Source organism: Megalobrama amblycephala, linkage group LG6, assembly GCF_018812025.1.
Source record: "Megalobrama amblycephala isolate DHTTF-2021 linkage group LG6, ASM1881202v1, whole genome shotgun sequence".
In the NCBI taxonomy this organism is placed as follows: domain Eukaryota; kingdom Metazoa; phylum Chordata; class Actinopteri; order Cypriniformes; family Xenocyprididae; genus Megalobrama; species Megalobrama amblycephala.
Window position 1 is genome coordinate 8893412 of NC_063049.1, and position 17636 is coordinate 8911047.

The 17636-nt window shown below is 35.9% G+C and overlaps 1 protein-coding gene across 1 annotated transcript in view; it reads left to right on the forward strand.

Annotated features, from left to right (window-relative positions):
• Nucleotides 1-17636, forward strand: part of agps (alkylglycerone phosphate synthase) — a 58698-nt gene that overhangs the window by 35445 nt on the left and 5617 nt on the right. Inside the window, exons 13-19 of the mRNA XM_048192840.1 lie at nucleotides 4264-4340; nucleotides 9750-9862; nucleotides 10385-10454; nucleotides 11620-11681; nucleotides 12672-12761; nucleotides 13981-14080; nucleotides 16327-16384. Coding sequence (XP_048048797.1) covers nucleotides 4264-4340; nucleotides 9750-9862; nucleotides 10385-10454; nucleotides 11620-11681; nucleotides 12672-12761; nucleotides 13981-14080; nucleotides 16327-16384 — 570 coding nt within the window. The remainder of the gene's footprint in view (nucleotides 1-4263; nucleotides 4341-9749; nucleotides 9863-10384; nucleotides 10455-11619; nucleotides 11682-12671; nucleotides 12762-13980; nucleotides 14081-16326; nucleotides 16385-17636) is intronic.

The window sequence follows — 17636 nt, forward strand, 5'->3', positions numbered from 1 at the left end:
TAAAAGTTTTTTAGTAATTTTTTAGTTTGTCTTTGCTTTTAAATATCTATTAAGTTTTTATTTCTGTTTGTTATTTTCATACCTCAGGTTAAGGTTAAGCTAAAACTTAGAAACTAGATAAAATAAGTTTACATTTTTTATATATTTATTTTTTTTATTTCATCTAACGTTTATTTCAAGTAATTTAAAGGTTTAAACTATAATAACCCTTATACTTGTAAAATAATGTGTCAAATAATGTTCTTAGTCTTTCCTTTCTGTGACAGAAGATACAGTAGTTTACTATAAACTAAATAGAAATAAAATTAAATACAGTGTATTGTGTAAACGAAATAAGTATAATGACCAGGAAAAAATAATAATTATAAACAATCACGAAATCTTGGGTGATAAAATATGCATGCTTACAACGGTCTAAAACATACTACCATATAAACATTGTGTAGTAAACATTGTCCTAATTCATCAACATTAGCTTATAAGCAATCGCTTGGCATAAATGTGCGCTATTCATTAATTGTGAACCTGTCACAGCTGTAGAGCGCACAACAGCGCCGAGTTTCCCGCGGTTAGATCAGCACATTACACTTCAAATGTGCGCATCTTCCACACAGAACAGCAGTCCTGACTGGATATCTTCCCAAATTGTCCCTCTCTTTTATTTTCGTCTCGTTTTTATCCGTTGACGAAAATTAGAGTAGATTTTAGTCATAGTTTTAGTCATTCAAAACGCATTTTTGTTTAGTCATCGTCTCGTTTTCGTCCGTGAAAAAATGTCGTTGAAGAAAATTATGACAAATTTTTCGTCAACGAAATTAACACTGGTGGCAGATGGTAGGATTAAGATATTAAAGTGCTAATTAATAATAATATTAACATTAATATAATAATAATATTAACATATAATATTAACAATAATAATATTAACATTAATATTTACTTCAGAAATCATTCTATTATATTGATTTGCTGCTCAAGAAACATTTCTGATTATTATTAATGTTGAAAACAGTTGTGCTGCTTAATATTTCAGTGGAAACTGTGATAATTTTTATTTTCTGTCTTCTTTGATGAATACAAACATCAAAAGAACAGCAATTATTTGAAATATACATCTTTTTTAACACTATAAATGTAACTTTTGATCAAGTTATTAAGTCTTGCTTAATAAACACTAATATTTCTTTCTTAAAAAAAAAATGTACTGATCCCAAACTTTTAAACGGAAGTGTATTTTATTATTAAAATGATACTGGGTTTATTACATAATTTTAAATTTTAAATTTGAGCATTATAATTGGCAAAAAACCTGATTTCCCTCAAATCATTGTGTAAGAATCTTAATGTTAAGTTATTTTGTTAATTGATTTTAAACATTTATAACATTAATGTTATTGTTTACACTTCTGTTCGACTTGTATATGAGTAACTGTTCTGCCACAGATCTGATTTCCAAATCAATGCATCATTTTAAATTATTTGCACAAAACCTAATTAATGTTCATGAGCGAAACCTTTGCCGTCTTGTGACATCACAAACACATTGAGCTACTGTAAGTGGCATCAATGTTTAATTAGACAATTTAGTATTTCTCAAAGTCTTTACCCGGTGCAATAATATCCAGATGCGCTGTCTATTGATAACTGAGCATAACTGTTAGTGTTATGAGTTGGTTATGTAACTAACGCAGGACAACTGAGAGCAAGAGTCTGTGTTTCCACAATCAATCCACGTCTGGCTTTAGAGACAGTTATCTGTTTTCATAATCCACTGCACAGAGATGAATGGGAAGATTTAGCATTTGAGAGCTCTGTTTTTGTTTTTATTACTTGATGTTGTTTTGTGTATTCATTACATCCAGTGGTTTAATTCGGTGCGGTGTAATTTATCTCTGGAGAACCCCCGCTCGCGCCGCCTCGTATAAAGTGAAATTGATCATTATTTTACCAGCTGAGCAGCGAGCGAATGCACAAACACACGATTCAGGAACAATGAAAAATGGCCCTGGCAGCAATTAAGCTCACAGTGCAGCCGAGGTTGATAACGTTACATGCGGAGATGTGGGGGAATTTGTGAGGGGTTGCCAGATACATCAGGAAAAGTTCCCCCGTCTCCAGGGATCTCGTTAACTCCTGTACGGCTCTGTGTTTTCATCGACGCTGCACTTCTGAGAGGGAGAGAGAGATGTATCGACTCTTTAATGAAGACTCCAGTCTCTGTAATCATAATGGGGTTTGCAGCATGCACTCTTTAAGCCCTGAAGTGTGGCTCTGTTATTTATTTTATATTTGTGTTATAATCGCAAGCAGAAGAAAAGGTAATGAGAGTTGTGGTGTGTTCAGACACGTGCACTGTAATCTCTGAATGGTACAGCGTTATTATGAAGGTGTGAGTGTTGATGCTCTCTGGAAGCTTTAATGGACCGCTTATGTCCCCTCTGGTCCTCTTCGGTCAAATGATGATTTGCGTTTAGAAATGTTTTTTTTTTTTTGCTTCATCAGAATGGGATGACACTACGTGACTTTTGTCGCATTAGCTATATGAACACGAAAAAATCATGGATGTGATTTGGATATTTTAAAGGTTCGAAATAAAAATAGTCACACTTCGCTCCTTCGTGGTCAAAAATGACCGTCATAGGAAATGAATGGGAAATACGCAAAAATACGGAAACTCAGAGAATCTTTTGGTGGTACAAACTACAATCCAGTCACTGTGCAGAAAAAAGTGCACAGCAATGATACATATGAACCAGTGGGACTATAACACAGAGCACGTTTTTGCAAATGTGTGAAATAAAATTAATAATTCAGCCACAAAGCAGTAAAAAAAAATGAACATCAATGAAGAGGTTACACACACACACACAGCACACTATTATACACACAAATGAACTGGTGTGGCTGTAACATTATGGTAAAATTGAGCCAAAAGATTCAAATAAGAGGTTGAAATCAGATCAGACCCACATTTATTAAGCTGTGATAAAGCATACCTGTTCATTTTTGTTACATTTTTATTGAATTTTGATGTTATGTGTAACAAAATATCCTCCTCTGTGTTCAGGTTTGACTGTAGTAAAACTAATGCAAAAACTGACACTTCAAATCAACATTTAAAAAAAAAAAAAAAAAAGTGACAAAAAGTAGTCTTTGAGAATGTCTAAATATACATATAAATCCACAACTTAATAAAAATAAGTATTTGTGTTAAAGAAATTAAAGGTACTTTCATTTGTTGGATTGTGTTGTCATAACTTTATTTTATTATACTACTATGATGGATGCAAAACCGGAAATTTTTTTCACAAAGGCCAAATATGCAAAAACACATTGTAACACTTGAGTTCAAAAACAATAAAATGAAACAAAACATTTCAGACTCATTTTACATGAGTAAAGAAATTATTTGTTTATTATATCATAAATATTAAAATATTCAGTTAAATTCTGATTGGATGATGCACATTTGAAGCTGTTGATAATGTATAAACAACTTTAACCGTGCATCAGTTTAATGCATTTTAATTGTTGGACTAAGTTGTAACATTGTACAGCATCCACATACAACTTAGTTCACTTACATAACTGGCTCCTTACTTAACAATCATCATCTTGACTTATTTGGGACACGTCCCGCTCTGGTCACACTTATTTTTGTGCATAAATAGTAATAACCATGCAAATATATATATCCCAGGCAGTGAAAAATCTCTACACATTTCTATCATTTGACAGTATTATCATACGGCTCAGCCCTAAGAGAGAGTGTAGCAGACAGGAAGTGATGGAGAGAGACTGGAGGTGTAAGTGAGCACAACATCAGTTAGTGTGCCATCCGTTAGGCCATGGCTGCGGCATGACTAGCGTGTTTGATATATTTCACACACAGATTCATGTCAGCTTTCAGTTTATTTTAATTTATCTGAGATTTTGTGTTGGTTCTGAGGTGAACCTGACTGCGTGTGTGAGATTTACTGGCGTTTCTTATCAGGATGATTCATGTGCAGCGTTCTCACCGCATTCCCTCTCGGCCTTTCCCTCTCTGTGTCTCCAGTCATTACTGTGCTATTGTTCACACTGCTAATAAATCTGACACAAAGGCCTCTGGGAAATCTGAGGGGGCAAAACTGAGGGATGTTTGGTGACATTAGAACAGTTGGAGAGTCATCCGTTTCGAGCGGAAAGCTTATGACTGTACACAACTCCTGGAAAAAAGAGCGTTAAATGATTGCGTGTTTAATGTTTTTAATGTTTTGACAGGTCATGCGCTCAAGCCACAAGTGTCCTCCATATTCACCTCATTCTTGGATGGGTTGAAAAAATTCTACATAACAAAGGTGAGAAAGAAGCTTGAATGTGTGTCAGTACAGTTTTACATCAATTAAGTGCTGCTATAGAGCACAAAGGTCAGGTTCTGGCAGTGAAAACTCGGTTCATTTTCTTCATAGGGAAATTGATTTTTAATGGTAACTTATAAACCTTTAAAGACAGAGCTATGAGGTTGTTAATCCATGGTATTTGCTTCTGCTGAAGACGTCGTCCCACATTATTTCAACTTCATTTTAAAGTAATTGTATTTAACAGCTGAATTTGTGGTGGAAAAACTACATTACCCATGTTGCTGTGCAGAAAATTCCACTAATCAGAGTCGAAACAAGCAAAGCGTGCCAAAAGATCTTGCTAGCTCCGCCCACTCAAGTTGATCTCCAAATATTTTTCGCTCTCAAAATATTTTTTTGCATATTTATTAAACTTAAAATATATTGTTTCTATTTGTTATATATTTGTTATATATATCAATGATTCTTAAGATAAGGGACAAAATATGTTTTAGAAGTTAGTTTTTATTATTTATTAATAATTTAATACATTATTTTTGAACGAATATATATGTGTAGACAAAGGTCTCAGTTAATGAACTATGTAAGGGAAAAGGTTTTTCTGAAAAATGTACATTTATTTAATTAGAAACTTAACTTGTCAACTCTATCAGACGCATTAAAAAGCATGATATTTTAATTTGATCCATCCAACAACAGTGTAAATTCTTCAATTATGTAATAATGGTGTTCAGTAAAGGAGCTAAGTGAAAAAAATTAATTCATGGGTTAGGTTATTATGAACAATCCAGTTCCTGATTCTTTAATTCTCTACCTTTTTTTTTTTTTTTTTTTTTTTTTTGTAATAAATGTTTATAACCATTGTCCTTTGGTAAATCAGACATGATAGTTCAATTGATGTTTTAATATTTTAGCATAATAAATTGAAAACGAATAAGACATTTCTTTTAAAATTCACAAAAACCTTTACCTGGCAGTGTTAAATACTGATGGTGTTAAATACTGACGGAGTTGACCAATACTGACGGAGTTGACCAATACTGACGGAGTTGACCAATACTGACAAAGCTGACCAATACTGACGGAGTTGACCAATACTGACGGAGTTGACCAATACTGACGGAGTTGACAAATACTGACAGTGTTGACCAATACTGACGGTGTTGACCAATACTGACGGTGTTGACCAATACTGACGGTGTTGACAAATACTGACGAAGCTGACAAATACTGACGAAGCTGACCAGTACTGACGGAGTTGACAAATACTGACGGTGTTGACCAATACTGACAAAGCTGACAAATACTGACGGAGTTGACCAATACTGACAAAGCTGACAAATACTGACGGAGTTGACCAATACTGATGATGATGATCAATACTGATGGAGTTGACCAATACTGACGGTGTTGACCAATACTGACGGTGTTGACCAATACTGACAGAGTTGACCAATACTGCCGGTGTTGACAAATACTGACGAAGCTGACAAATACTGACGAAGCTGACCAGTACTGACGGAGTTGACAAATACTGACGGTGTTGACCAATACTGACAAAGCTGACAAATACTGACGGAGTTGACCAATACTGACAAAGCTGACAAATACTGACGGAGTTGACCAATACTGATGATGATGATCAATACCGATGGAGTTCACCAATACTGCTGATGTTGACAAATACTGATGGAGTTGACCAATACTGATGGTGTTAAATACTGACGGAGTTGACCAATACTGACAGTTTTGACAAATACTGACGGAGTTATCCAATACTGCCGGTGTTGACAAATACTGACGAAGCTGACCAATACTGACGGAGTTGACCAATACTGACGGTGTTGACCAATACTGATGGAGTTGACCAATACTGATGGAGTTGACAAATACTGATGGTGTTGACCAATACTGGCGGTGTTGACCAATACTGACAGAGTTGACCAATACTGCCGGTGTTGACAAATACTGACGAAGCTGACCAGTACTGACGGAGTTGACCAATACTGACGAAGCTGACCAATACTGACGGTGTTGACCAATACTGACGGTGTTGACAAATACTGACAAAGCTGACCAATACTGACGGAGTTGACCAATACTGACGGAGTTGACCAATACTGATGGAGTTGACCAATACTGACGGAGTTGACAAATACTGATGGTGTTGACCAATACTGCCGGTGTTGACAAATACTGACGAAGCTGACCAGTACTGACGGAGTTGACCAATACTGACGGAGGTTGACCAATACGAGTTGACCAATACTGACGGAGGTTGACCAATACGAGTTGACCAATACTGACAAAGCTGACAAATACTGACGGAGTTGACCAATACTGATGATGATGATCAATACTGATGGAGTTGACCAATACTGCTGATGTTGACAAATACTGATGGAGTTGACCAATACTGCCGGTGTTGACAAATACTGATGGAGTTGACCAATACTGATGGTGTTAAATACTGACGGAGTTGACAAATACTGATGGTGTTGACCAATACTGGCGGTGTTGACCAATACTGACAGAGTTGACCAATACTGCCGGTGTTGACAAATACTGACGAAGCTGACCAGTACTGACGGAGTTGACCAATACTGACGAAGCTGACCAATACTGACGGTGTTGACCAATACTGACGGTGTTGACAAATACTGACAAAGCTGACCAATACTGACGGAGTTGACCAATACTGACGGAGTTGACCAATACTGATGGAGTTGACCAATACTGATGGAGTTGACCAATACTGACGGAGTTGACAAATACTGATGGTGTTGACCAATACTGCCGGTGTTGACAAATACTGACGAAGCTGACCAGTACTGACGGAGTTGACCAATACTGACGGAGGTTGACCAATACTGACGGAGTTGACCAATACTGACGGAGGTTGACCAATACGAGTTGACCAATACTGACAAAGCTGACAAATACTGACGGAGTTGACCAATACTGATGATGATGATCAATACTGATGGAGTTGACCAATACTGCTGATGTTGACAAATACTGATGGAGTTGACCAATACTGCCGGTGTTGACAAATACTGATGGAGTTGACCAATACTGATGGTGTTAAATACTGACGGAGTTGACAAATACTGACGAAGCTGACCAATACTGACGAAGCTGACCAATACTGACGGTGTTGACCAATACTGACAAAGCTGACAAATACTGACAAAGCTGACCAATACTGATGGAGTTGACCAATACTGATGGAGTTGACCAATACTGATGGAGTTGACCTATACTGATGGAGTTGACCAATACTGATGATGTTTACCAATACTGACGGAGTTAACCAATATTGACGGAGCTGACCAGTACTGACGGTGTTGACAAATAATGACAGAGTTGACCAATACTGACGGAGTTGACCAGTACTGACGGTGCAGAATACTGACGGAGTTGACCAGTACTGACGGTGCAGAATACTGACGGTGTTGACCAATACTGAAGGAGTTGACAAATACTGACGTTGTTGATGGTGTCGACAAATTCTGATGGTGCTGACCAATACTAACAGAGTTGACCAGTACTGACGGTGATAAATACTGACGGTGTTGACCAATACTGATGGTGTTGACCAATACTGATGGTGTTGACCAATACTTACGGTGTTGAACAATACTTACGATGTTGACCAATACTGACTGAGTTGACCAATACTGACGGAGTTGACAAAGGTCCAGCTGGGGCCAAATATACAGTATATGTAAATAGAATCATGAAACAACATTAGAAGAATTCCCCATATGAAAAAGCAATTTTGTTTGCTTTCTCAGTTGTAGCTGCCTTAATAAACATATCAAAATGCTAAGATTTATCCCACAGCTATTTACAGAAACTATTATACCCAGATTACAGAGTTGACGTGTTAAAGCTGTGACCACAGAGACTTCAACATTGTTTGTATAAAATATAAAAAAATAAAATAAAAAAAAAAACACTTCCAGGACTATGTGTCCTACTGTGATAGCCACAATGTGCAGGAAAAAGGAAAGGGGTCCTCAGAGTTGAAGATGACCATGACATTGCCTGTCCAGATTTCCTTTAGATGTAAATTTAAGTAACTTTTCATGGGATTGTAGTTCTTTCCCTCACTAAAGGCCATTAAAGGGTTAGTTCACCCAAAAATGAAAATAATGTCATCAATTTCTCACCCTCATGTCGTTCCACACCCATAAGACCTTCATTCATCTTCGGAACACAAATTAAGATATTTTTGATGAAATCTGATGGCTCAGTGAGACCTGCATTGCCAGCAATGTCACCGAACTTCTCAAGATCCAGAAAGGTACTCAAAACATATTTAAAACAGTTAATGTGAGTACAGTGGTTCAATATTAATATTATAAAGCGACAAGAATATTTTTTGTGCTCCAAAAATAAAATCTAGTGAAGGGTGATTTCAAAACACTGCTTCATGAAGCTTCGAAGCTTTACGAATCTTTTGTGTCGAATCAGTGATTCAGAGTGCATATCAAACTGGCTTTGGCGCTCCGAACCACTGATTCGAAACAAAAGATTCATAAAGTTTGTAGCTTCATGAAGCAGTGTTTTGAAATCGCCCATCACTAGATATTGTTGAAAAGTCATTATTTTGTTATTTTTGGCACACAAAAAGTATTCTCGTCGCTTTATTATATTAAAGTCACATGAACAGTTTTAAATATGTTTTGAGTACATATTTATTGAAATTTTCATTGAAAATGGGCGTGTTATTGCTATCAATGGAGGCCTCACTGAGCCAGTGGATTTTATCAAAAATATCTTAATTTGTGTTCTGAAGATGAACGGAGGTCTTACGGGTGTGGAACGACATGAGGGTGAGTAATTATTGACAGAATTTTCATTTTTGGGTGAACTAACCCTTTAAGTTTACAGTCTTGTACCTTTGTATGTTTGTCTGATTTTTTTTTTCTTTTTTGCTTCAAATCAAAGTTTGTAGTTTTGTGATTCACCTTTTAGCTGATTGTTTCATGGCTTATAACTCTTTAACAAAGACTATTTTAAAATCCCTATGGGAAAAATGAATGAAAAAAAAAAAAAAAAAAAATCCAAAACCAAAGCTGCTAAAAAAGTGGGTGGGCACTAATGCACTCTATTACACCACTCTCTGGAATACTTCATTCTGATTGGTCAGTCACAGTATTCTGCATTCAAAGCAAGAAATATTACAAGACTTGTCACACCACTGAGTTGATTGACTTGTGAAACTGATTTGATTTGCGTATTATTGGCTAATATTGTTTTCCCCCCTGCCCACACAGCCTTGAAATTAAATCAGGAATGAAAACTCATTTTAGAGGCAGAGAATGTCAAAGTCTCTTACATTATGATAAAGAATTATCACAACAAATATACTTTTTTCTTCTTCTTCACCATTCTCAGTTTAAAGGCTTCGACCCGCACCACCTGTGTGTCGCGACGCTCTTATTTGAGGGGGATCGTGGGAAGGTTTTGCAGCACGAGAAACAGGTTTACGACATCGCAGCCAAATTCGGGTAAGAAACCATTAGTTTCTGTGTGTGTTCTTCCAATCTATGCCGTCTCTATGGAAGCAGAGTTACTGTTTCACCAGCATGGGTCGTTAGGGTCGTGACCCCTGACCTTAAGTGATCTTTCTGATTGTATACGGAAGCACTGGCATTTGTCTCTGTCTTTTCATGCTCCCTCATTCATCACGGCCCTTTCAGTGGCAGTGATGGGTGTGTGAGGAAAGAGTGAACAGATTGAATGATTTCTGCATTAAAGGTTGGTTTGATTTTGAGAATATTTAATTAGAGGCCGATTGTGATGGATAGAAGGAGAATCCCACAGCTGACCTTATTGATCCACTGCCTGTGTGTGTGTCCATAAGGAAAATGTTCACCAGACCACAAACGCCTTGATGATCTTTCTTTTGCAACATTGAGTGTGCTGATAATATATGATTTTCCTCTTTACGTCCCAGTGACCTGTACTCTGTTTTGTTACTGTGTGTGTGTGCGTGTGTGTGTGCGTGTGCGTGTGCGTGTGTGTTTTAGGGGACTGGCAGCAGGAGAGGATAACGGTCAGAGGGGTTACATGCTGACATTTGTGATCGCATATCTGCGGGTGTGTTATGAAGCTCCTCACACGGTTTTATTCTCCATTTCATCAGACTTCAAAATACACCAAAATGCAACAACAAATACATTTTTGTATCTTACTCTAGATGTGTGTTTTGTATGGAAGATTGTTTCCTCCACTGAATAAAAAATAAAAAAGGTAATTGCAACTTTTTACCTCAAAATTCTGACTTTTTTCTCAAAATTGTGTGATATAAACTCACAATTCTGAGTAAAAAAATCAGTATTTTTCCCATCAGAACTGTACTTGCAATATAACTCACAATTGCAAGAAAAGAAGTCAGAATTGCGGGATGAGATAAGTCGCAATTATCTTTTATTTTATTTTCATTCCATGGCGGAAATAAGCTTCCATCGTTTTGATGGAATGTCTTCGTTTTTTTTTTTTATAACACCAATTCAAAAGTTTGGGGTCAGTAGGATTTTTTTTTTTTTTTTTTTTTTAATTAAATTAAATTCTTTTATTCAACTTGGAAACATTACATTGATCAAAACTGACATCAAGGCCAAAGATTCTATTTCAAATAAATGATGTTCTTTTGAACTTTCTGTGAATCCTGAAATTAAATCAGTTTCCACAGAAATCTGAAGCTGTTTTCAACATTGATAATAATCATAAATGTTTCTTGATCATCAAATCATATTATATCTATATCTGTTAATGGCTGCTCATGCACAAAATGAAGACCATGTGATGTATCTATTATAGAATACTTGACTGTGATTGGTCAATCACTGATTGCTTTACGTCAGTGGTCCTGTTTATCCTGTCAAGGTTTATTTTGAGATAATGATACAGCAGACTGTACAATATCCATATGCATGTATCTCCGAACATATATATTTTATATGCACGCTGGAATCGAATGAATGTTTACTTTCCACATTTCTTCTCAGCGTTTAAATAATTCAGTCTGACTGATATATTAGTCTGCAGATACTCAACACTATATTTGTAACTGTTGTTGGTGGTGTTTATTGCTGGGGTATCTTAAGAGAGAGCTTGATAACCTCAAGACCCCAAACAAATTGCAGGTCTGTCTTGAGGTTATCAATCTACCTGAGTTTGCAGACTAAAATCAACAATTACACTGTGAAGTTCTGCATCATTAGTGTAAGATCTGTGTATGTGTATGTGTGTGTGTGTGCAGGATTTGGGAATGGACTACTACGTGATCGGAGAGTCGTTTGAGACGTCTGTGCCCTGGGACAGGTAAGTGATGGTTAGGCGTCACTCTTGCACTGCTCTTTCAGTTCGTCGCCCACGCTCTCCACGCTCTCTTTGCTGCTGTTGTTGTCTCTGTCTGAAAGCTTTAGTGGAGGTGGGAAGGTCACAAGGACACAAAGTAAAGGAAAAACTTGGACTCCCACAAAGATGCACAAACTTTCAGAGTTCATGTGAACCTGTAATTTTAGCTCTTAGTACTAACACAGATTATGAGCTGAAAGCAGTCAAGTGTGCAACACACATGTGAACTTAAAAACATCTAATCAAAGAAGCTCAAAGTTTGTTTTTTTCGTGTGTGTGTGTGTGTGTGTGTGTTTTAGGTTTTGTTTTTTGTTCTGGATTTTGTTTTGTGTGTTTTGTTTTTTTTTTGTTTGTTTTGTTTTGGTTTGGGTTTTGTGTTGTTTTGGTTTCTTGTTGTTTTGGGTTTTGTTTTGTTGTTTTGTTTTGTGTTTTGTTTTTTATTTTGTTTTTTTGTTTTGTTTAGTTTTTGTTTACTTTTTGAGTTTAGTGGTGTTTTTGTTTTGTTTCTGCTGTTTTGTTTTTTTGTTTATTGTTTGTGTTTGTTCAGTTTGTTTTTTTGTTTAGTTTTTTGTTTATTGTTTGTGTTTTAGTTTTTAGTTGTTTTTAGTTTTGTTTTTTGTCTTTTAGTTTGTTTAATTGTATTGTTTGTGGTTTGTTTTTGTCGTGTTTTGTTTTTATGTGTTTTATATTTTGTTGTTTTGTTGTGATTTTGTATTGTTTGATTTTTGTTTTTTTCATATTTCAATGTGTGTTGTATTATAGTTTTAATTACTTAAATGTGACTATTTGTAATAACATTTTAGAATAATAGTGGTTATTTTAGGTTATTTTTTGGCCACACCTTTGTACTCTTGACATTATTTAGTGTGTATTATATATATATATATATATATATATATATATATATATATATATATATATATATATATATTATTTAATTTGTCTCTCTTTCAGGGTTTTGGACTTGTGCAGGAATGTGAAGGAGAGGATTGTAAGAGAGTGTAAGGAGAGAGGAGTACAGTTCCCTCCGCTGTCCACATGCAGGTACACACACACACACACACACACACACACACACACACACACACACACACACACACACACACACACACGTGTCTATCTTTATGACCTTTGATTTGCTGTCCATAAGTAAGCAGCTAAAGACCATCCAAAGCACTAATAAAGAGCAACACGCTAAAAAAATTCCCACAAGACCCTAACCTGGTGGCAGCAACTATTGTATAACCCTTTAACTTCAGTTAATGTAAAAATCTCCAGGTGTAGTTTGATGCAGTGCTGTTTAGTGAACTCTGCGTTCATTCTGATCTCACCTTTACTGTCACACACACAGAAAGAGAGGGAGTTTTGGGCTGAACAGTGTTTCTTAGCCATTCATTTCCTGTCTTTTGCTTTCCAGCTGCGTGTGACATGATTGATGTGGCCATTTAACCTCTGTAAAAGCAGATAAACTTAAACTTACTTTGTCTCAAAGTCAAGGGGCACAAAGGCAGGGCCTGGACAGAAAGCATGTCAGCATCTCTCACTTTCTTTTGTGCTTTCCTGGAGTCATAAAAGATCCCACAGCAGCCGTTAATCTGCTTTAGCAGGAAAAGTATGAAGATAACTGATTATAGAAACATCAGACACTCCTCATCCTCTCAGAAATAAGTGATTAGAGGTGTGTATACCAGAACAAAATTAGAAAACTGAGCAAAATTAGATTTGTCTTGAAGTGGTCGTATATTTCATAACAATAATGGCCACCACAATGTCATAATTACCAGTGGGAAAGGCTGGATTTTACTTGAATGTAGACTTTTTGAGTTGCTGTGTCAAATAAAGAAATCACAGCAGATGATGCATGTATTATAGATATCTATATCTATAGCTTATGGTGAATTGGTATCATGATTGTGAAGATGGACTGTACAATTCTTTAATGCTTTTTGTGTAATATTGATGAAGTATGGCTATAGAGCTTGCTGGAAAATATCTAAGTGATGTATAATTATGTAACTATCTATAGCTTTTAATTTGTAGGAGCTTCAAATCAATGCATAGATTTTATGTAATGTATGTAGTGTGTAATGTATGTAATGTATGCATGAGTATGTAGAGTGCACATATGAGTATGCCAAATGTTTGCTGTTCCCTGATGCTACATCCACACCACTAGGTGTCAGTATAAAATGACAGTCATCTTCCCCGGAAGGACTTGAAATCATCATAACTTAATTTTTTCTCTTGTTTTTTCTCTTTTCAGAGTTACGCAGACGTATGATGCAGGTGCTTGTGTGTATTTCTATTTTGCCTTTAATTACCGGGGTCTGAGTGATCCAGTTCACGTCTACGAAAAAGTGGAGGTAAGCACAGCAAGACAGTTAAAGATTAGCCATCGATCTTTAAACTAGCACAAAATTTCTCAATATTTACCCGTGAAGGTAAAATGAACTGTGCAACCCTAGCTGATAGATCTAACTAAACATTTATTTCACAGCAAAAAAAAGGGTTTCTGAGAACATTTTGAAAGAAAAGACTCAAATGAATCAATGAATCTTTTGTGTTTATTTGTGTGGATCAGTGAATCATTTCTGTGTTCATTGGAATTAAGCATCCAAATGAACCTCACAAACAGAACTATTGATTTCACTACAAAAAAGAAGGGCAACCAAGAACATTTTAAAATTAAACACTCAAATGAATCAGTGAATCATTTGTATTTAAGTGGTTAATTGAAATAAACTGTCCAAAGAATCCTAGCTGATAGAACTTACTAAACATACAAAAGGAAGGGCTTTCTAAAATATTTGGAAAGTAATGACTCAAATGATTCAGTGAATCATTTGTTGAATAAGTGAATCATTTGTGTGTTCATTGGAATGAACCATCCAAATATTGGAATGAACATCCAGATAAACGTAGCAAATATATCTATATATTTCACTCCAAAAAAGGGCAACAAAGTACATTGTGAAAGTATTGACTCAAATGAATCAGTGAATCATTTGTATTTAAGTGGTTAATTGAAATGAACAGTCCAAATAAACTTAGCAATCCTAGCTGATAGAACTTACTAAACATTTATTTCGCTACAAAAAAAAAGAAAAGGAAAAGAAAAGACTCAAATGAATCAGTGAATCATTTGTGTTTATTTGTGTGAATCAGTGAATGTTCATTGGAATTAAGCATCCAAATTAACCTCACAAACAGAACTATTGATTTCACTACAAAAAAGAAGGGCAACCAAGAACATTTTAAAATTAAACACTCAAATGAATCAGTGAATCATTTGTATTTAAGTGGTTAATTGAAATAAACTGTCCAAAGAATCCTAGCTGATAGAACTTACTAAACATACAAAAGGAAGGGCTTTCTAAAATATTTGGAAAGTAATGACTCAAATGATTCAGTGAATCATTTGTTGAATAAGTGAATCATTTGTGTGTTCATTGGAATGAACCATCCAAATATTGGAATGAACATCCAGATAAACGTAGCAAATATATCTATATATTTCACTCCAAAAAAGGGCAACAAAGTACATTGTGAAAGTATTGACTCAAATGAATCAGTGAATCATTTGTATTTAAGTGGTTAATTGAAATGAACAGTCCAAATAAACTTAGCAATCCTAGCTGATAAAACTTACTAAACATTTATTTCGCTACAAAAAAAAAGAAAAGGAAAAGAAAAGACTCAAATGAATCAGTGAATCATTTGTGTTTATTTGTGTGAATCAGTGAATGTTCATTGGAATTAAGCATCCAAATTAACCTCACAAACAGAACTATTGATTTCACTACAAAAAAGAAGGGCAACCAAGAACATTTTAAAATTAAACACTCAAATGAATCAGTGAATCATTTGTATTTAAGTGGTTAATTGAAATAAACTGTCCAAAGAATCCTAGCTGATAGAACTTACTAAACATACAAAAGGAAGGGCTTTCTAAAATATTTGGAAAGTAATGACTCAAATGATTCAGTGAATCATTTGTTGAATAAGTGAATCATTTGTGTGTTCATTGGAATGAACCATCCAAATATTGGAATGACATCCAGATAAACGTAGCAAATATATCTATATATTTCACTCCAAAAATGGGCAACCAAGAACATTTTGAAAGTAAAGACTCAAATGAATCAGTGAATCATTTGTATTTAAGTGGTTAATTGAAATGAACAGTCCAAATAAACTTAGCAATCCTAGCTGATAGAACTTACTAAACATTTATTTCGCTACAAAAAAAGAAAAGGAAAAGAAAAGACTCAAATGAATCAGTGAATCATTTGTGTTTATTTGTGTGAATCAGTGAATGTTCATTGGAATTAAGCATCCAAATTAACCTCACAAACAGAACTATTGATTTCACTACAAAAAAGAAGGGAAACCAGGAACATTTTTAAATTAAACACTCAAATGAATCAGTGAATCATTTGTTGAAAAGTGAGTTTCTCAATATTTACCTGTGAAAAGCATCAAAAGCATCAAAATGTGCTGTTTCAACTGTAGGTTTAGTGTGCTGCTGTTAAATTTGAAACAAATCAACTTTCTCTCTTTAGCTTTAAATAGGTATAATTAACGTGTCTTTTTTGTTTCTGTTGTGTAGCATGCAGCTCGGGAGGAGATTCTAGCCAATGGAGGAAGTCTGTCTCACCACCATGGAGGTGAATTTCACCACACAGCATGTGAATCATCTGAAATAAATGAATCATTTCCATCATTTGGAGCTCTACTGAACAAAACACGCACAGAACTCGACAATTCAGCTTCTTAGAGAATCGTAGCATTGGGGTCAGTGGTTTGTCCTGGTTTATTGGGTCTGAAACACACGACTTATCTACATTACCGTCCGCCTGCTGCTAGCTAAACGTCACCAGACTCATTAATCACACACACACACACACAGATCTGTAGCACACAGGTCGGGTCCTATATGGGCTGTTAAAGAAGTAGTTCACTCAAAAACATTGTTTCCTGACTGCTATGTCGTTCCAGACATGAATGACTTCTTTCTTTCTCTGTGGAATACAAAAGATGCAATTCTGAAGACTTATAATATGAGTTAAAAAAGGGTATCCAAAGAGTAGTCTCGGAAGCCATACGAAACCTTTGTGTGAGAAATAAAATGAAATTCAAGACCCGATGATCTCTCCTCCAGTGAGCTGTTAATGCTGTGAACGGATCATTGAGTCGGTGAGTTGAACTCGAGATCTGCATCAGTCAAATTTGTGAAAGAATCTTTTATTGGAAAGATCAGATGCAAAATAGTATCTTTTATATTTCACAGAAAAGAGAGAATAGTCGATTTGAAATGACGCGCAGGTGATTTTTAACTTTTGGATGAACTAAATGTGAGAGAAAATGGTGAGCTGATGTTCATAAACTTTCATGACCGCTACCTTAAAGAAAGAAAGCCGTGCTGATGGTGTGTGTGTGTGTGTGTGTGTGTGTGTGTGTGTGTGTGTGTGTGTGGGGTTTCTCTGTAATTGTGATTAATAGCAGTACTGCGGTACTATCTGCCTGCCGACAGGCCCTTTTGTCTACACACAATCACAGCATGACAAATGAAGTGTGTGTGTGTGTATCTGGAAAAACAGATGTAGTCTGGGCTTGCGAGGTGGGAGGGCGCAGGAGAGAAACGCACAGTTTACCAACCTGTGTTTACCGCAGGTCAGAGCTGTGAATGCAACCAAACGCACATTAGCCAGACCTCCACTCGCTTTAAACACAAACGCACACGGTTCCTTTGTTGATCATGTGTACGTGCATCTGAGCAAACTAAACCAATAGAAATATGCCCTTTGAACTTTAAAAGAACACAGATAAAATAGATTTGCTGCTCTGCTAGAGATAAAGGGTTAAAGAGAGGGGAGAATGGCAGGAAATGGCCTGAACTACTCTTTTTGAATCATTTGG